At 33.7% G+C, this 22,213-nt stretch overlaps 1 protein-coding gene across 1 annotated transcript in view; it reads left to right on the forward strand.

The window, feature by feature from the left end:
* The window catches only part of LOC106456945 (cell division cycle protein 27 homolog), a gene marked incomplete at its 5' end in the record, with an annotated part of 73,487 nt that overhangs the window by 46,808 nt on the left and 4,466 nt on the right, over positions 1-22,213 (forward strand). Inside the window, 4 exons of the mRNA XM_022382753.1 lie at positions 6,780-6,787; positions 9,899-10,153; positions 14,484-14,601; positions 16,711-16,914. Coding sequence (XP_022238461.1) covers positions 6,780-6,787; positions 9,899-10,153; positions 14,484-14,601; positions 16,711-16,914 — 585 coding nt within the window. The remainder of the gene's footprint in view (positions 1-6,779; positions 6,788-9,898; positions 10,154-14,483; positions 14,602-16,710; positions 16,915-22,213) is intronic.

The raw sequence follows: 22,213 nt of genomic DNA on the forward strand, positions 1-22,213 counted from the left end.
CCTCGTCATCGAATTTAAATAGCATATCTTGATCAACTTTAAACTGTTTTCTAATCTTTGGATCATGTCTAGCATGACCCTCTCCCTCCTTGTTTTTTTTTCATTCATTGGTTGTCGTTCTTCTCTTCCTGTATACACTTGCATGTTATGAACAAAGAATGTGTAACTATCACAAGAAAACCAAAGGTTGATGCCATATTTTCCAGGTTTGCTTGAAGTGTATTGTTTGAAGGGACATCTGCTAAGAATTTGACCAGTTATACATCAGTGGTCATATTTTCTGATGTTATACACTACTGCTGAAGAGTCTGCATCCATTCATTGAAGATGCTTTTAGGATAAGATTTTTTTTTATGTCTTCATTCATCAGCATCATTAAATCATAAGCATATTGAAGTTTGATAAAATTTGTTAAAGTCTGTGAAAAAATTGGTCTATCTTAGTTCCAATTCTAAACTTGATTGCTTTGTTCTGTGATTTATAAGCATCTGCTACTGTCATGGTGTTGTAAACCACTCTACTAACTGCTTCCAGTTATTTATCAGTGTCACCTGAACTTGTATCTCAAATAAATGATCTTCTTCACTTCAAGTACTTGATATCATATAGTAATCACTATATTGAACTCGATAATAATCTCCGGACTTTTCAGTAATATTTTTATCCACCATACATTTGTCTCTGAAACTCAGTTTACCCATTTCCAAGGGCCTGGTATGGCCAAGTACTTAGGGCGCTCGACTCGCAATATGTGAGGTGTAGGTTTGAATTCCCATCCCACGAAATATGTTTGCTCTTTTAGCCATTGGGGCATTATAATGTGATGATCAATCCCAATATTCAATTGTAAAAAAAGTAGCCCAAAAGTTGGCAGTTGGTGGTGATGACTAGCTGCGTTCCCTCTAGTCTTTCACTGCTAAATTAGGGACAGCTAGCGCAGATAGCCCTCATTTAGCTTTACATGAAATTCAAAACAAACAAAAATGAGTGCAAAATTATGAAAAAAAAAAAATAACTGAAGGCTGAAACTGGAATGAATTTCAGATTAGAAGTGCCATCCTTTTAAACATATAAAAATGACCAAGTTTGATGTAACAAGAAAGAAGATGACTCGCTGTGATGCAATAGAAAATATTTTGGTGTGATTCAGTAGGTTACATTTTATTTCATCATAATGAGTAAACTTGTTGCAATTAAATCAGTTGTTTTCTGTATAAAATATCTAGGGTTTCATATGAATATGAGCTCTAACTAGTGGGATTAAATGTAATATTGATGGTATTTTTTGTTTGGATTTTTGTGTGTAACCCATATATTATTAAGGATGACCAACAGAGTATGGACCCGCAAGATAAGTAGTTTTAAAAGCTCACTTGGATTCTTTTGACAATTCTAGGGTTAAAGCTGATAAAAGCACTGAATTTTTTCAACTACTAAACTGATAAGAAAGCTGTGTAAATTTTGTATTTACAGTATACTGAGTAAGGCATTATTACTACCCCACAGTATGGTTTTTTATTTGTCTACTAAAAATGCATACAGTTAAAGCTAATGTAAATACCACCTAATGGCGAAATGCTGAATTTTTTTAGTACTGCAAAATAAGCTTTAAATTAATTTTATTAAATATTTAATTATTCCAAGTGAAACCAGTATATAATAGATCATCCAAAAGTAACCTTAATTGTTATGTTTCAAAGTGACCATGTGATAATGGTGATGGCTGGCTTAGAATAAAATTTACTTTGCATTGCTCAAATATCTAGCAGCAATTACAAAGATCTTAAAGTTCTGAAAATATGGTTCATTTCTTTGTTTTCTTGTAAATGTTGTTAAACAACAAAAACAAATCACGTTATGGCCAAAACTACAATATATATAGTTTTGTTTTAATTTTTAGATAATGTTTCATAATTACTGTATTCTGTGTGAAAATTCACCCTATGTGCATAGTATATTGTTTTCATGCATAGTCCTTCAGTATTTCAAATTTTCTATTCAGGGTAATTTTAATTTATATTTTTTCAATATTCATGAGAATTTTTTTTGTACTTTTGTCACTTTCTGAAAATTGTTTTACCTTTTACCTTTCATCAGGGGATGGTGCGCACCTTTTGTAGCAGACACAACAAATAAAATTTCAGTACCTTATAAGAATGTGATGTTACTTAATATGATTATCATGTATCTGTATGAAAAAGTAACTCTGTTTGTGATGGATATTGCACTTAACCAAGTTTTACTTTTGAATTCTTTGTAATGTAATGATATACTAAAGTGGAAGGTCTTCAGTACATACATATGGTCATTATGACAAATTTAATGCAATGGATGATAATTGTTACTGGTCACATTGAACATGTGGTTGCTCTGTAAAGAATCCTCTTGAAATGGATTCCTGTACATGGTGAGGGGACCTCTCAGGGAAGCTTCTGTATTTTCAGTTTACCTCCTCTAGGGTCTGAACATCCACCCACGTGTTTGCCATGCATGGTGACCTGTGAAGGAGAGGATCCTAGTGGTTGAATGGTGTGTCTGGGGCACTGCAAAGCACCACTTTGGTCTTGAACTCATGTAGACAGGTGGTCTTGGGGTGGCCCCTGCAGGGTCAGTCGGCTGGTCCTAAGGGGCTAGGGTCAACTGAGTACCAGTGTTGGGTGTTCTCAGTGGGTATTGTGGATGTTGTGTCTTATGCTGGTATTTGGGTATAGTGCTTACGAAGCCCTGGCATTGCTGTAGTGTCCTTGTTTGGCATTGTAGTGCATCCCCTCGTAGAACCCCATGGTGGGTGGGGTCAGTTGGCACTGAATCATTCTCCTTTTATTATGTATCTCCCAAATCCTCAAAAAATAAAATTGTAAAAAAACAGCTAATTGGTAAACGACTACGTCTTGAAGACTCTGACTAGCAATCTTCAACCAATTCTGAACCTCGTTTTTTGATCTTGCATTCCTTGTCAGACAAACCTTTAGGGCAAATGTCTCCCTTTTTTTTTTTATTCAGAAGGTATTAGAGGGGCTTGCTCCAGAGTCAGCCCTACATTCTGGGGCCATCTTGGTAAAAAAATCTACACCAAAACATTGAACTTCTCCTGAATTCAAAGGCTACTGTAGATATACCCATTGAGGTTACTACCCATGCTAATTTGAATTCCTCATGAGGAGTTATTGTTGAGAGTGATTTGAAGAACATCCCCGAGTTGAAGATCCTCGCTGGTTTCTACAGCCAAGGTGTTTCTGCAGTGCGACATATCTTCACTCGTAACGAAGGAATTATGTTGCCTATTAGCATTCTTATTTTGATGTTTACATCGCCATGTCAAGGCAAGTTATCTGAACTGTAAGGTATGGCCACATATTCCCAACCCTCTCAGATGTTTCCAGTGTCAGCGGTTCAATCATTCAAAGTCATCTTGTCATGGTTCTGTAACGTGTGCTCGTTGTGGTGGCAAAGACCATGATGCTTACGAGTGTGAACTTGATCCTTGCTGTTTTAATTATGGTGCTTCCTACCCCTCTTACTATCGTTCTTGCCCTAAATGGGTAGAGAAGAAAGAGGTACAGCATTTAAAAACTGTTAACAACATTTCTTATCCAGAAGCTCAGAAGTTGTTTTCCCATACTCCATCATGGACATAACTGCTCCACTACGTTCCACAGCTATGGTGGGTGTGCAGACAGAGCTTTCTGTGCTTTCGTCAGAGTCTTTTTCACATCATGTGAAGAATTTTTTGCCCTCAGTGGATAAATGAGTTGACAAGTAAACATCTACTTCTGTCTCTGTCCTCACCATTGTTTCCAGTGTCTGCTCGGGTCCATCTTCTTTGGCCTCGAGATGCAGAACGATTATTTGTTCACAATCTCAGTCACTGGAATCTACTTCTACTGACAGAGATCTGCCTACTTAATCCAGGGCAGTGAAGAAAAACAGTGTGGTCATGAACAAAAAGGTTCTCCACCTAAATAGAAATGGCCACTTTGATACAATACAACTGTCAAGGTTTTAGTTCTAATTTGGATGACATTAAGGCCTTGATCAATTCCTATCATCCTGTGTGTCTTTCCTTACAGGAAATGTTCCTAAAACCTGCCAATACTGTCACCTTTTGGCAGTTTTCTATATACTGGAATGACAGGTTATGTGATGGACGAGTTCATGGAGGGATGGCACTGCTGGTTGACCAGCACATACCCACCTTGTCTGCGCCACTCCATACACCCTTGGAGGCCATAGCTGTCCGTATCTCCTTGGGTCATACCATCACTGTTTGTTCTCTACTTGTTTCCAAGGGAGACTTACGATCAATCAGTTGCCATCTCCCTTTTTCATCTTGGGAGACTTTAATGGACACAATCCCCTTTGGGGTGTTGATCTTGATGGGAGGTGTCGCTCTGTGAAGCGTGTGCTCTCAAATCACGACCTTTCTCTCTTCAGTTCTGGTTCTTTTACTTATTTTCTTGCACCTAGTCAGTCTTTTACTGCTATTAATTTATCTATCTGCTCCCCCTTCCCTTTTCTCTCATTTTTCTTGGAGGGTTGATTGTGATCCATGGGGCAGTGATCATTTTCCTGTCATTTTAAGAGAGATTGGCCATGGTTGATGCCACCTGACCCGAGTGCCACTGTGGAAGTTGGACCAGACCGACTGTCTCTCTTTCCCCTCTCTCTTGGAACTCGATCCTGCTTTAGTTTGTCTTCCATCTATTAACGACTGCATGGAGGCAGTAACTGATTGCATCATTCAAGCAGCTGTTCGTTCTATACCCAAAACCATGTTGGTCTCCAGCAGCCCCAGAAGGCTCAGGATCGGGCTTGGGATACCTTTCGCAGGTGTCCCACTTTTTCCAACCGCATTGCTTTCCAGCGAGCCCATGCCCATGCTTTGCAGGTCAGACGTCAAAGCCAAAAAGAATCTCTTCTACCACCAGTTACAAATTCATATGCTTCCCATCCCCTTTCCATCTTGTTCTCCAGTGGCCAGAAAGTTGCTGATGTACAGAGCATCGCTGATACTCTCAGCGAGAGCTTTTCTCATCTTTCCAGCACTTCTGTTTCTGCCTTCTTCGCCATCAAGTCTCGAGCAGAGTGATCACCTTTTTCCTTTCAGGCCGATCATCTCTGTGACTATAATCACCCCCTTATGCTGGTGGAACTCAAGTTTGCTCTTCATGGGTATGGCAGTACATCGGTCTGACCTGATGATGTTTACTATGAGATGCTGCGCCATCTCTCTCCTGCCTCTCTTGCTCTTCTTCTAGTTGTCTTTAACTGGATCTTGCAGGAGAATATTTTTCCTGATGCTTGGTGCAAATATCTATTGTCCTACCTATTTCTAAGCATGGGAAGGATTCCAAGATTTCTTCTTATTATTGTCCAACTGCTTTGGCTAGCTTTCTCTGTAACGTCTTAGAGAGGATGGTTAATGATCATCTTGTTTGGTTCCTTGAATCAAGTGGCCTCCTCTCACCCACTCAGTGTGGGTTCTGTCGACAGCACTCCACTGTGGACCACCTGATTCGACTTGAAACCTCGATCAGATCAAACCCTCTGTTGCTCTCTGGCCATCTTGTTTCCGTAAGGATCGGAAAGAGGAAGTTGTTCTCGCTAGGCTACACATTGGTCACAGCTTTTTAACTCATTTTTTCTTTTATCTGCCACTGATCCACCAATGTGATAATCAAGTCACAATAGTCCACGTTTTACTGTCGTGCCATTGTTATGACTGTGAGCAGCAGCACCATTTTAGACATGTATTTTCTGTGGTTTTACCCCTGTCATTGGTGATGGTGACACTGTCTAACTTGATTGTGTTTTTAAATTTTTTACAAGCCATTGCCCTTTTTAATTCTATTTGAGTCTTTATCTCAATTTTGGGCATTGTTTAGTTTTACCTCAATTTATTTTTACATTTTATAGAATTTTATTTTTAAGATTTTTGCTGGTTGTTTGGTGCAGATAGCCTAGTTGCTTTGCAATAAAAAACGCCAAGCAACTGACCAACCTGTGAAGGATCTCCAGTTGTATATATGAAATCATAATATATGTGTATAACAAGTTTGTGGTGGAGTGGAAACATGAATAAAAGTCTACATAAAAGTAAAATCTCATTGACTTTGTCCCCTGGTGGGACAGTGCTAAGTCTATGGATTTACAGTGCAAAAATCAAGGGTTCGATTTCCCTCAGTGGACACAGCAGAAAGCCAGATATGGCTTTGTCATAAAACACACACACACACACTCATTGACCTTGATTTTTAATTGGAGCAAATAACAAATCTGCTTGTTTTATCTTTTTATGTATATTTTATATACATTGTTAAGTCTACAATTTGTCTAGGAAATACAATAGCCTGAAACAGATTTTGACAGGAAATTAATTTTTATCAAGTATTTTGTCTCTTTGTACAGCTGACTCTCTTAGAGTGACAGATACATCACAATTTCACAATACTCACCAACTTCTGTCTGCTTTGGTTCAGGACTGGAAAGCCTTGACTAGATTTTCCTTTAGTGTTTCTGACATTATATCTGCATAGCTATTTCTATAGCTTTTATGCCTTGGAATTGTTTTTTATTTGTCCCAATTGTGCTCAAGGTTATGTTTTAGGAAAGAGGCATTGCTTCTCCTCTTGGAATAGCTTACTATGATGTCTAAAGCTGTGGTTATGTTCTTTTGGCACTAATGGGTCAGGTCAAGGATTTCTTTCACATGAGCTTTTTTGTTCAGTCTAAATCCTTGTTTTTCCAACTTATGTATTTGCAAATATTCCTTATTCTAGAAACCAGGGTAAGTTTTTATCTTGGCCGATCCATACATTATACTAAAATGATTTTCAATATATAAATCAGTCAATATAAAGTTGTGGTGGAATTGTATGTATTACAACTATATTTTAACATTGTTCGGCATTTTGTAGGTAGTGTGATGCCACCACAAATTGATCACTTTTTGGGCAGAGTATGTAACAGCCCCTTCTGATACAAAATATTGATACACACTCATTGTAAAGCTGTATTCAGTTTGGGGATTTAGAATTTTTAAGATGTAGATATCCTGTAAACTTGATGGAATTTTAGAACAAAGGAATATGGACCATCTTGAGGTACCAGGACCATCCAGAAAAAGACTTGTAACAAGTTGTATCCCCTTCCTCCCCGAGGTAAGCAAAGTGCTGTGTTACAACAGGAGAGAATTCACAAACACAGTGTCAGTGGCAAAAGCCATTCACATCTCCAGTAATGTAAAAAGACATAGTAGTCAAGTCATTTGGCACACTGCCTATGGATTTCTATATAATTGGGCTGTTGGAACAGGCACTGAAAAACTTGCTGTCATACATTAGATACATTATGGAAAGTATACTTTGGACAAGACAATGAAAGTCTTATGAAGGTCTTTTTTTCAATGACAATTGCACTGTAGGACTATTATCAAGGTGCATGGTTGTCAGATCTACCCTGACAGAACATAATGACATAATGAGGCTCTAAAATCATTTTAATATAATGTTCTCAACCCTCTATTATAACCCATAATTTGATTTTGTGATTATTTTTTACTTTACCTATAAAAATATGCCTGCTTATGAAACTTTGAATGGTAGTATATGTCAATGTGTTTCAAGTTAAATTCCATCAGTTAATTACCTAGCACTGTCTTCATTCATCATTGTGTGTAAGAATTTAGATGGAGGATTTTTTCCTAGAAGGCATGTATCTCATAACCTTCATCATGTCTAATTATTTGAATTAGAAGGGTTGTTCCCAGTGTTCAATTGATGATTCTTAAGTGAGTCTTACATTAAGTTTCTAAGTCCTTGTCCTTGGGGAAATAAAAACTCCTGGGAAAGCTTAGTACCTAGTAAAACTATTGCTACTATCCTGAGGGCTATGTAGCTGTAAAACTTGATTATTTGCACAACTTTTAGGATAGAGTTGTGAATTGCCACTTAAATGAGAGATGATGGGTAATTTTTTACTAAAACATTTTATCACTGTATAAGTGTAATACTTTACCTCAAGGTTATTAAATTGAACACTGTAGTTTTTGTTGTACCTATGTACTCATTGGGAAATGTTTTTTGGCATACCACATGTATGCAACTCATTTAAAATGTTAGCCTTCTTTCTCTCTGTCCTTACTTGAACATAAGACTGTTAATTTGAGGCTTTTATAAAAATTTATCACACTAATGTGTCTTTGTATATATTATTGAGTAATTGCTGGTATCTGATTGTTTTGGGGTTCATTGCTTATTCTGTTAGATATCTGTTACCATCTAACTCAAATTTATTAAATTGAACACTAGTTTTTGTTGTAAAGATATGCTCAACTGGAATTTTTTTTTGGCATACTACATGTATGTAACTGATTTAAAATGTTGGCTTTCTTTCTCTGTCCTTACTTGGCCCGGCATAGCCAGGTGGTTAGGGTACTCAACTCGCAATCTGAGGGTCACGGGTTTGAATCCCCATCCCACCAAATATGCTCACCCTTTCAGCCATGGGGGCATTATAATGTGACAATCAATCCCACTATTCTTGGTAAAAGAGTAGGCCAAGAGTTGACAGTGGGTGGTGATGACTAGCTGCCTTCCCTCTAGTCTTTCACTGCTAAATTAGGTATGGCTAATGCAGATAGCCTTCGTGTAGTTTTGCACGAAATTCAAAACAAACAAACTGTCCTTACTTGAACATAAGACTGTTCATTTGAGGCTTTTATAAAAATCTATCACAGTCATATGTCTTTCTATGTATATTTTATTGAGTAATTGCAGTTATCTAATTGTTTTGGGGGTCATTGCTTATTCTGTTAGACATTAAACAATACATTATGGCTACAGTGTGATGTAAAAATCTGAAGATAAGGAAGCTAATCTTCCATCTTTACTTTCTAAACTTGCAATAACCACTCCTTGTTTGTACACTTTTTTTGACATAGCTTCTCATGTAAATTATTTCTGATATAATCTCTCTAAACTTGAAACATTTATAAAGACACTTTTCTTTCATGGCAATTCTGGATAGATTATATAAATGTTCCTAGTTTTTGTGCTGTATTTTCAGGGTAACAGATATTGGTTCATAATTGCTATTTTTATTTGAATACTGACATTAAAATAATCATATTGGTAAAATACTTTAGTGTTATTAAAAACTGCCAGCTTTGCATGATGGAACAACTTGTCTCATTTGTTCAGATAAGTTATATGAACATGAAGATATTTAACAGTTGTGGGGAAATATTGAATACTAACCTTTGTATAACTCTCAAATTAATGCAGTATTTTGTGGAAGTCTCGAATGTGCAATATTAATTTCACATAGGTTAACTTCACATAGCTTCTGACTAATTAGCAATAAAAGGATTTTTTTAATGAGAATGTGAGATTTTTGTGGGAAAGGCATCATATTTCATCCAAATTATTCTTTTATATCTTGACTACTATTTGGAATAGTTGAATTACTGTCCATTATTTTGAACAAATATTTTTATGTATATGTAAGTTTTCATTACTTGAATGGGAAAGGCATCATATTTCATCCAATTTATTCTTTTATATCTTGACTTCTATTTGGAATAGTTGAATTACTGTCCATTATTTTGAACAAATATTTTTATGTAAGTTTTCATTACTTGAATGGGAAAGGCATCATATTTCATCCAAATTATTCTTTTATATCTTGACTTCTATTTGGAATAGTTTAATTACTGTCCATTATTTTGAACAAATATTTTTATGTATATGTAAGTTTTCATTGCTTGAATGGGAAAGGCATCATATTTCATCCAAATTATTCTTTTATATCTTGACTACTATTTGGAATAGTTGAATTACTGTCCATTATTTTGAACAAATATTTTTATGTATATGTAAGTTTCCATTGCTTGAATAAGTATCAGGTTTACTTACATATCTAAATCTCATGTTATTTATCCACAGGCTTGGTGTACAGCAGGTAACTGCTTTAGTCTACAAAAAGAACATGAAACAGCTATTAAATTTCTTCAACGAGCTACACAAGTAGATCCCGATTTTGCCTATGCCTACACACTTCTGGGACATGAACATGTTCTGACAGAAGAAATGGATAGAGCAATGGCTTGCTTTAGGAGTGCCATACGCATCGATCCACGTCACTATAATGCTTGGTGGGTATGAACAACTGAAGAGGTCGAGAGCAGTAAAATTGTGGTGATCTTTGTGAAATCTTAAATTTTTTAAATAGTAAAACATATCTTAATTTAAAATGTTAAAACTTTCCCATTTTACTCATATATTTTCTGAACAATAGGTTGATATTTTGATTCATTTAGAACTGAAATCATATGTTGTTGTTTGAATTTCTCCAGTTGTAATATAAGAATTCAAACAACAAATCATCAGCAATTCAAATAGTGCCCAGAAATGTAAAAAACAGGTTCATTGTTACCAATAGGAATGTATGCCTTTAATAGCCACTAGTGACATAGTATGAAATTATTTGCCAATATTTCAAATGCATTGGCTGGACCTGTTTCTTTTTTAAGTTAGCAGTTTTTCAAAATATCATTCAATTTTTATAATTGCCTTTCATTAATTTGAAACTTTGATGCCTTCATTTTCTTAAATAAGAAAATGCTTTTCAAGAACACTTGACATAAAAGGGAGTTCAACACTGTGCAGTAACATGTAAGATATAGAATACAAATACCTTCTCTGATTGTAGCAGCTTGAACTTACAGTGGTTGCAAAAAAATCACAAAACATGATTGTGTCTTAACTGGTTTATTAAGTTTTCTTTATTATTATATTAAATAAGAAGCAGTATGATTGGTTCATGTGTTTAAATGTTCACGATACATGTAGCATAGTAATGCAGAAACATTAGATGAAGAAATTCAGTTTTCTTTTATAAGAAGACTTAGCCTGTGTGGAATGAACAGATATCATTTGGTGCAAAACATTTAATACTATAAAAAAGTATGGACTCTATTTGTTACTCTTATATTACAATTTTCTTTCATTATGAATAATACATTAAATAAGAGGTAATATGATTTGTTCATTTGTTTAAATGTTCATGATATATGTAGCATAGTAATTCTGAAACATTTGGTAATTTTTATATCAATTAAAAAAATGTCAATATCATCTTAATATATTGAATTTAGAATACTAAATTAAGTACCACAATTAATACTCACTGACATTTTTGTTGACTTGTTTTCATGCTGTTAGCTTGTGTGGGTTGGGTGTGGCCCAGATGTTATTGTGCTGAACTGTGGATCCAAAGGTCCATGGTTTGTTTCCTATTGCTGCAAAATAAAGCTCCACACTCTGAGACTGTGAGTACATTATAAAAACAATGGTCAAATCCCACTCTTTATTTAGAGTAGCCTATAGGAATTGGAGGTCAATGCTGTTGACTAACTGCCTTCCCTCTATTGTAACAGTTCAAAATTAGGGATGGATAGTGCAGATAACCCTTGTGTACCTTTGCACAAATATCCAAAACAAAACTTTTTGTAATGAAACATTTTGTACTTGTAATTATACAACAAACACCAGTGAGTCATCACAGCCATATAGTTTTTCTCAGAACTGAGTGTTGTTTTAGATTCTTTTAAGTGGTTTTATGCTGTTACAAAACATAGGCCTTTGAAAGTAATGTATAACTTATAATAGTAGTGAAATATAGTAATTTTATAAAGAAAATGTGTGTGGAAATAAATTTATGAATAGTATATACATATTTTTATGTATATATCATGTTAATAATCAAAGCTTCAGAATAATTATGAATATTTTTAAAGAAACCAGGATTTGAAAGAATGTAGGATTCCTGTAATCTAATCGTGTCTTGATACAGCCTTATGAAAATAAGGTACTCACAAGTTGAGTGAATTTTATGTATAAGTTAATGGTAAAAATAAGTGTTTTATTCATATATAGTGAAAGTTTTGCAGGTGGAACTGGAATTACAGAAAATAAAATTATCATATCATAAATGTCAAGAGATAGTCAGAGATACTTTAATGTTAGAATTTTTTTTTATCCTTGTTGTGTACTGTACAGTACTACCTCATTATAACACTATCATCTGGAACACTTCCCCCACCTGAGAGCAATATAGGTGAGGGACCATTATAACCAACTAGTCAAGAAGGCACTCGTGCTGAACAAGTACAAATTCAACAGACTACTAAAGCAATCAATTAAATAAAATAACTGTTTATTTACATAGGAAGAATAGATATAATAAGAACAAAGATATGATACAATAACATAAGATAAAATATGAATACAAACTTTTGGATATTTCAGAAACAAAGCACATTCACTTAAAAAAAGTGTGATACATTAGTCTGCTTCATTTGGTTTTGATCCTCTTTTTGAACGTAATGTAGAACATTTTGCATATGCATCATAATTCCTGGATAGGCTTTCTCCTATTCCTTGATACCGGTGACATGCGGGTAAGTAGGGACGTTTTGATTTTTTATAAAATGTGCATTATCTGTTTTCGATGAAAATTCTAAGAATGCATAATGAGCTGGTTATCTTATATTTATATGTTTGAGATAGATGGTTTACAGGAGAAAGATATGATTGGCTAAAACAGTCATCTTAAAAACTATCAGCATTTTCATTGGATAATTAAAATTGTGCCCAAAGTGAGCAGGCTTAATGCTACTCCAAACATGTTGCAATTAACAACTTGAAATCTCTGTTTCCTTCTGACACTGATTAGTATCTTGGTTTCACCTGTAAACAATTCTTGGAACTTCTTGCCCTCTTTCCTCTTTAATGACATCATTTATGACCAGATACATGGAATCCTCGCTGGGCTCAACAACAGTCAATAGTTTATGTTACTGTGAATGCAAGTGGCTAGAAAACTACCATGTGACTTTAAACCTGTCCTTTACAAATGCTGTATTGATGACACTTTCTTGCTATTTTAGTAATTGAGTCACATTTACAAATTCCTTTCTTACCTTAATTACCAACATCCCAATATCAAGTGAACTTGATATTTACATCTCTGGGCTTTGCACTTGGGACTTACTGCTTTTTCCATTTATTTTGTGACAGATTGTAATGACTTTAGTTCATGAAGCCATATGGCAATGAGATAAACAGCAGATTATACTAAATTTTTACACATTTTTGAGAGCCAAGGTGCCACAGCATTATATCGGAGAAAGCATTATAACCAATGGCATTATAATGAGGCACTACTGTATTATGTAGTGTGTGTGTGTTTTGATCACAGATTGTTTTCATCTTTTAGTGTATTCATGCTACTGACCAAAATAAATTGGATAAGAATCTTCTGTCATGTTGACTGTCAAGTTTGTTAGTTAGCATTTTTGTTCATCAGATAGATCGTAATAGTTCATATTCTTGTAAGCTGTGTTTCAGCATTTTAATGTAGATGTTAGCTAGAGGGTGAGTGACATTAATATCAAGTAAGTTTATAAAAGTAGTTCCAGAATACCTAGGATATTTGTGAACGTTGGTAATCAAGAGACTTTGCAAAATATCTAGAACAAGTAAGTATATGTTATAAATATAAAAATCAGTGAAGCATTGAGTCAATTTTCTGTGAGTAGAATGCCAGTCAAAGTAAAGTGTTCGTAAAAACAGTGTTAGTTATCACATATATTCAGTTACTTGATCAATTAGCTATGAAATTGTGCAAGTAGATTTATTCATATGTAAGTCATAGCACCATTAGCTAGTAAGTTTCAGTTGAAAGTGGAAATATTATTGGTAAAATTAGGCCTACAAGTACAACTGTGGACAAGAGATAGTATTAGTAGTCTGTGGCAAACATTAAGAATGAAATAAACTAATTTCTTTTTTATTACATTTACTGGAAATCTGGACTAGACTTTTTTCATTATTTTCACCAACTGATTTGAAAGAACTCACTCAATGAAAGAACAACATTACAATGATACAAAGAAACTACAGCAGACAATTAAGACTATGTACATCATCATAAAACTGTTTTAAGGGTTAATATTCATTAATGTATTTATAAAAAATATTTTTAACATTTTGAAGAAATGAAAAGTGATTATTTGCTTTTTCTTTTTGTTGAAGTGTAATTTTATAAACAAAAAGTTAAATTATATTTGCTGTTTAATTCTTTAGTCATCAAAGCTAAACTAATGACATTTGTGAATATTCCAAGATTCAAATCATAATCTATGGATTGCTCATTACTTTAAATTTAAGTGTTTTATTGTTGAAGAAGAAACTTAGTTATAATACTCATTTTGCTTAACTAAAATTGTTTAAAAGAGTTTATTAATATTATAATTCATACATTGTGTTTTGTTTTCATAAATGAAACCTTTCTTTTTCTAATATATTTGTATTTCAAAATCATTTAAGTGAAGACTTAAAACATTATGCTCATCTTAAACCATTGTTAAATTTTCAGAAATAGTATTTAGTAACTTTATAAATCTTATTGCTATTTTTCAGGTACGGAGTTGGAATGATCTACTACAAGCAAGAGAAGTTTCGACTAGCTGAAGTCCATTTCAATCGGGCTCTTGCTATTCATCCACAGAGTTCAGTCTTGATGTGTCACATAGGAATAGTATGAAGTGTCTTCATTAAACTTTTAAAGTTTTAGTTAAGAAGATATATCTTTGCAAATTCTCATTTTGTTTATTTACAAATCTATAAAAATGACACTGTTATTGGCTTAGTATTTTATATCATATATGAATTAGTATATTGATACACCATATGACCATGTTAAGAAACGGAAGAAGTTGTAAGAGATACTGCTTTCTTTTTTTGAAAATCTGTTTCACTTAGTACAGAAGTGATACATTTAACCATTCATTCTCACTACTCTTAACCCTATGTGCATAGGTGGAGATCAGAGTGCACATATCACAACCTTTTACAGAGTTGCATTCAAAATGTAGTTTATAATTCAAATTTTAATATTGTATATGTTTTAATTTCAAAGTGAAATATTTATATAAGTTATCAAGCTTCACTTCTCTATATCACGTGATGCTACTTCATTACAAATTACACATTTTAGTGTTTTTCTTTCTACTTTTATATGGTCTCGTGAGTTTGGCATAAATTATACCCTTAAAGTATAAATATTGATGAGACATAGTATTAACTTTTTGCCTACAATCCTCTTGCTTTACTGAGATATGAAAACCAGAAAGTTAAATCTGCATGCCACACCTTCCTATTATGTACTATCTTTCAAAAAATGTCCATAATTCTCCCTGACATTGGCTGTCAGATTATTTATAAACAATTTATAAATAAATAATTTTACTGATTTTATATGAGGCTAGCTCAATCTGATAACAGTTTTTTTTTTAATTATTTGCCCTGTACTGTCATTGCTATTGCCATGATCACCTCAACCAAGTAAAGGAATTATTTAAATGCACTTATAGCTTAGCTAGATAAAATATAATAGTTTTATGACTTTTTTGTTGCATGTTGATATTTTATAACTTAAGTCGATTATTTGAATTGAAAAAAAAATTTAAATACTATGAATAACTTTACCATAAAATATGGTTCAGTATCAATAAGATATTGTGACTGAGTGCAAGAACTGACGTGTAAGTACTAAATTTCTTGTTTTTGTGTTTATGTTTTATTTATTGTTATAAAAGTAACAGAAATATACAAATAGAAACTCTATTAGGTTAGATAATAAAATTTGAATAAAAATATTTTCCATTAGCTATCCATGCAAACTGCTCATTCTTTACTTTTTTTATCATAACATGAGCTGTGCTCTTGTCAGGTGATTTATTGGCTTGTTACACTAATTTCATAATTAGACAGTTTATAGAGCACTAAAACAATGAAATTAAATGAAAGCATTTATGAAAAGGTATGAGTCCTGAAATTGTTAGGATAAATAAATGTAATTATCTGTTACAACCTGCAGTCATTCTAGAAAAAAAAATGTACTTTTGATATGCCCTCTTATTTTTTAACTCACTACAGATGACTTCACTTTGCCCACTAGTGGCTCAGCAGTAAATCTGAAGACATGTAATTCTAAAAAACAGTTTTCAATACCTGTGGTGTACACAGTACAGATAGCCCATTTGTGTAGCTTTGTGCTTAACAACAAATAAACTATTTATTACTGTTTGCTATTATTCTAACTATCGAAGTCACATGTGAAAATAATTGATAACCATGAGCTATATGGGGAATCAACATATAGTGAGTCAACTTCTTTACCCAATTGGATACCTTCTATTTCCATCCAGTAGACTGCTTTCATAGTAACTGTCGTCGCTTCTTTACTAAAAAGTTTTTACAGCTGCTTGCAGATTTTCCATTATGCTATACTATGTAGGTTTTAATCACAATTTTTCTACTTAAAAGAAATTGTTATTATTTTGTATTGTATGCATAAACTTCCATCTGGAAATCAAATTTTAGTAAGTCAATCTAAACAGATATGGAGAAAGTTTTATTGGGTTTTTTACTAACTGTAAAGTTTTATTACATTTATTGAATAACAATAAATGTTTCGTAAAAGAGCTTTATAATCTGTTTTGTTTTTTTACCTAAATTTAAAACTTTTAAATATGTGTATGCCCAAGACTAACTTTCAGAATTCTTAACTGTCACCACTTTTTTGGTTTGATAAAACTTATAACCATTGTTAATATATTTTATTTCCCTATAATTTTTTGTGTAGGTTCAACATGCTTTGAAAAAAATGGACTCATCTTTAGCCACTTTGAACAAAGCTGTAACCATGGATCCCAAAAATCCACTGTGCAAGTTTCATAGAGCGTCTATCTATTTTTCACTTGATCGTCATCAAGAGGCATTGAGTGAGCTAGAGGAGATAAAACAGTTGGTTCCAAAGGAATCTCTTGTATATTTTCTTATAGGAAAGGTATGTTTTCAAAAATGTTTAAGGAAAAAATATCAGGTTTAGCAAAAGGTAGTAATAAGATATACCTTTATGGAACTGATGAAAACAAAGACAGTTGTACGTTTTACAATTATTTCATTTGTTAGGACCATTGTTTTACCAGTAAATGTGTCATCAGGCTTGACGAAACCATGGTCATAATAAATGAAATATTTGTGAAATATACAGTCGTCTTTGTTTTCATCAGTTCCATAATTATGGATTTTCACCAAGTACTGACAGTTTCAAGTATTAATTATGTAGACATACCCTTGTTTACTCTTGGTGCCTTCCATGAAAATGTTTCAACCTACAAGATCATACCCATCAGAAATGTTATAACCTGTAACACTATGATGAACTATACATGTTGAGTCAGAATTAGATTCAGCATTGTTATTAGAACAGTTCCTTTTAACAACAGTTATTTTTGGCCTTTTTTAGGCAAACACTTTGTGAACAAAATTTAAAGTAAAAGGACATTAGAAATGTACTAAACCAAAATCAATGAGGGATTAACAAATTATTTCACATTTAAAACAGCTATTAGTTTAAGTCAAAAACTAATACTGAAAGTGTGCTCTGTTGTTTTCTTAACCCTTTCTGGACCAATGGATATACAGGTTACTCTGAGTGCACTCTCTCAACTCATCTTTCAGATTTAATTAAAAAATAAAGTTCTAATCCTATTTCAATAATTAGTTTCTCAAAGATACTTTAGAATTGGTATTTTAACATTATATATTGCTTATCTAGTCTGTATCTTAAATAAAAAATTAGATAAATTGTTTAAACTTTCTGTTGTATCTCTGGATATCTGAACCATGAATGTCACTCTTCTAGCTGTTTTTTTTATTTTCTGTATCTTATAAGCTTCTATTTATTTCTCCCAATCAAATTTCCACATTTTTGATTGGGTTAAGATTTAAGTTTCTTTGCCTTTTGTTTGTTCAATTATGAATTTATTGGTTGAACTTACATTTACAATTACCATCCATGGAGATCTTGAGAACTTTAAATTGTTCTCTGCTTTGAAATGAGGATACAGCTTAAAGCCATAATAATCAGAATAATAACAATCTGGGCCTAATATCACACTAATATGATGTCTTATTGGTAGTAAAGGCTGCAACACATGATTTCACTCTGTTTAAGGTTATGTTTTTTATACTTTGAAAATCATAATAATACCTCGTATTAACCATCTAATTTTATAAAACAAATGGTATTTTTGAAGTATATTGCTGAAACCATAGTGTCATCCAGATGTAAAAAAAAAAAGTTCCAAGACAAAGTAATCTCAGATAGAGTAAACAAGCTCATGATCTCAATCAGAGATTTAGAGAGTTTTAATGAAGTTTAGACATATTTTTAACTAATTAGAGGCCTGGAATATTTTTATAGCTTCTGATGATGTTCTTTTCATTCCTGATAATGTTTCTGTGTTATGTGTTTTTGAAAGTTATAGGAATATTCTGTTATGATGTCAGGTAAGAATATTTAAGTTTAATGAATACAGTAAGTTAAGGCCTCTGAAGGCAATCTATTCGGATAATACAAATCTTTTTTCTATTTAATATATTAATTTTATTATATTTAAACCACACATAAATACAATAACTTTATGCATTGAAAAAAAAAATGTTTTATTAGGTCTCAATAAAGTAATATGTTGTTAGCAAAATATCACTATGAAACCTGACAGAGTTAATGGCATTGCCATTTTGAAAGGTGAGGTTAAACTCGTTGATATATATAATGAAACTTTCTGATCAACATTAAAAAAATAAAAAGTCTAAGAATGAGAGAAAGTATTTTTATTGTTCTTTCAAAACCATATTTTACAAGAACCATTTCTGAAATTTCACAACCTAAAAATTATAGAAATACTAAATCCTCACTTATGTATTTTCACAAAAGTAGATACCATTTAGAAATTGTATACTACATTTTGTACAATTTAATTATTTTCACTATGAGTGTCTGAAGCCCAGTGGATTATTTTAGCACTTAAGGATTAAGGACACATCATAACACTATAAAATTGCATTATAAAAGCTTCCTGAAATATTTCACCTCAAGTGATGATGGCAGTATCTCAAAGCTTTCATGTGCAGATCCATTAACCAATGTGGCCATGGTGACATGCTGGAGATGCCTCAAGCTACAACTACATGCAGATATAGAAGCCATCTTTTGGTTTTAAAAGATACACAGAGCCATAAATACTTCTAAAGATGAAGTTCCAGTTGGTTTAAGAATCTTCAACTTTATGGAGCCTACAGAAGCCAACCTGGTTAAGTTAGTGTTAGAGTAGCAACATAGCTAGGTAGTAGGTAGCACCCCTGAAATATGGACTGTTGCTTTTATCAAGTCCTAACCCAAACCTGTAAAGGACCACTCTCATCTTAAAGGTCATTGAAGCACCGTCCTACAAAACACCATTGGCAAGTTCCCAGAGAAGGTTGTAGCTAGAAGACTTGCTTATCAAATTGAACCTCTTCTACCATTAGGTAGTTATCACAGTGGAAGAGAAACCTGGATCAGTATTGCTGAATTCATAGCTGATACATGGGAAAGTTTTAAAACTGGTCAGAACACCTGGGCAGTAGCTATAGATGAGGAAGATGCTTACAGTTGAGTCCAGTTGTAGACAAAATTCTTAGAATAGGCATTAGTGTAACATGTGCAGGATGGGTTGTAGTTACACTAACTACCAGAAAATGCATCATAAAGCATAGAGGCTGGGTGATCAAGCTGGATCAACATAAGTACTAATCTGCCTCGATGATCAACACTCTCACCAGTCCTCTTCAACATCTGCAGCATGGATCTTGCCTGCCTTGACAGTCCAAACAGATGCTATGTGCTAACCTTTGCTAATGACATTATGGTGTACAACAGAGGCTCTAGCAAAGCTGAAATAGAAAAGTAACATGCAATCACCCCTTATCAAGGTAAGCAAACAATGCAATGACACAGTAATGGTCATCAATCCTGCCAAAGCCACAGCCATGTTCTGCACACTCAATAAAAAATATCCTGATGAGGAAAAATCATCACCATCTTTTATAGGCACTGCTATGCTTCTGGAAGAAACACTTAAGTACCTGGGGGCAACCTCCGACAAACAACTCAACTTCACCAGCCATGTTAACACAGCTACTAATGGCATCAATGTACTGAAAGTTAAAGCAGAAAATAGAGCTGAAGAACATCCACTTCTGATATTTTACTAAAGTATTATCTGCTCCATCCTGGGTTGTGCAATAATGATGATCAGTATGAGTACTACACAGCTAGATTAGATAAGATTGAAGAGATACAAAACACCTGTATAAGACTGTCCACAGTAGTAGAGCTGGGTTATTAACTCAATCAACATAATTGATTACCTATAAGCATCAATTACATTGATTAGTATCACGTATAATAATTGATTAGTCAAAATATTGCCGTTGAGACTTCTCATCTTTATATTTGATTAATTCAAAGTTTTTCAGCTTAATTTAATGTTTCTGTTTATTACTGCTAAGTCTGAAACCTTATAATGCTAAAAACTGAATTTTGGTACAGTGGTGAGCACAGCAGAAATAATCCATTATATAGCTCTGCATTTGACAACAAGCAGACAAAAAAAAACATTTATCACAGTTCTGTGTAATATTCAGTGTGGTTGGTTTTAAGATGGATGATAGAAAACAAAGCAACTGTACTGTAAGACCATCACCTGGATGTATGGGCCAGGCAATGCAGATGCAAAGCTAACAAGCTTACAGGAGAAGCCTTTTATCAAACCTAGCACAACCCTGGCAGGATACTGATCTCCTCTGCACTAGTAAGCTGGAAGTGGCAACCAGAAGGAATGAGATTATTGGAAAACAAAATAGTATATGATGTAGTTAGGAAAACTGAAAGGTGAGGAAACAGTAGGACAATAATCAGCTAAAAGGCCACTGGTAATATCAGTAAAGAACTCTTCTACCTCCTGGGAGGCAGCCACTTTTCACATGAGTGGCAGTCCTTCTTGGCTCAATCCTTGGGATTGTCATCCAGTACTCAACTCCCTTTATAGTTTGATAGTATCTGCAGAACTCCTGACATAGAATTATAAAAGAAAAAAATTTAAGAATGATTATGCCCATCTTGAAATAATAAGTATATCCACCTGAATGAGCTAACACATTTCTACAATGTTACTGCAATACCAACTACATAACAACTGAACATAATGTCTACTTTATGGTGTGGTAGTATCTTCTGCAATGAATGTACTGGTATTTAAATTATTATCAGGCCTTTCACTGAATTATTTGGGCTTGATTCAGTTTTGATAAACTATTATGCTCATCCCCACTATGCCTGTGTTCTCACGTTTTTCTTTCTTGAAGAGTGTTGTAGGAATGAACTAGCTAGTTTTTTGTACAGGCCTCAATCCTGTAGAACCGTCACAGACAATTTTCACATCTATCTTACCTACCAGATATGGTGGATGGTTTGACTGGAAAACATTATAGCAAGAGAATGCAGAAAATGTTCTCCAGCACTTCTTCATCTGAGATTTATAAAGGTTATACAATGAGGTTGCAGAGCTTCTTGGTCACTTGTGGTGACTTATTCTCTATTAAGATAGTGACAAATACTCTTAAGAATTCTAGTTTTTGCCATCCTTGAACCGTGATGTTGCTGCAGACATTCACAAACTTGGAGGTTGACACATCAGGGAGCCATTGCAGAGCAGTTTAAGGTCAACAGCTTAGTGTATTGTGATTTTGCCTTAATAAAGCTAAAAGTTTCCACTTGATTAGTAGTTTGTGAATTATGGATTAATTAAATGATAAATATATGCGAATATCATGATTGAAATAACTATTAACTTCACCTTTCCATAACTAGTTCAAGATATATCTTATTAGTAAGTATACTTGGGTAATTTTTCTAAATTTATTTAGGTGTTTTGCATGTAATTAATGGAATCCTTGTAAACCAGATGTTTAAAAGGTTGCAAACATGTACAAATCGACTCAAGGGGTAATACAGATATTTGTACAAGTCATTATGAGTTGGGGCTCTCTGCCTAATATATGTTATTGGGAATAGTCATTGACATAGGTAATCTAAGGATTATAGGGTACCACACTAGGACTCCTTTGTTAAAATTCAAAATTCATTATTTTGCTTTACTTCATGTTGTGTTCTTTTCTTCTGTTAAGAAGTCCTTCTTTAGCCCTAGTAGCTAATTGTAGTCATTGAACAAAACTTAGAAACTGGCCAGTAAGTG

This window comes from Limulus polyphemus, unplaced genomic scaffold (genome assembly GCF_000517525.1).
Source record: "Limulus polyphemus unplaced genomic scaffold, Limulus_polyphemus-2.1.2 Scaffold274, whole genome shotgun sequence".
Taxonomy (NCBI): domain Eukaryota; kingdom Metazoa; phylum Arthropoda; class Merostomata; order Xiphosura; family Limulidae; genus Limulus; species Limulus polyphemus.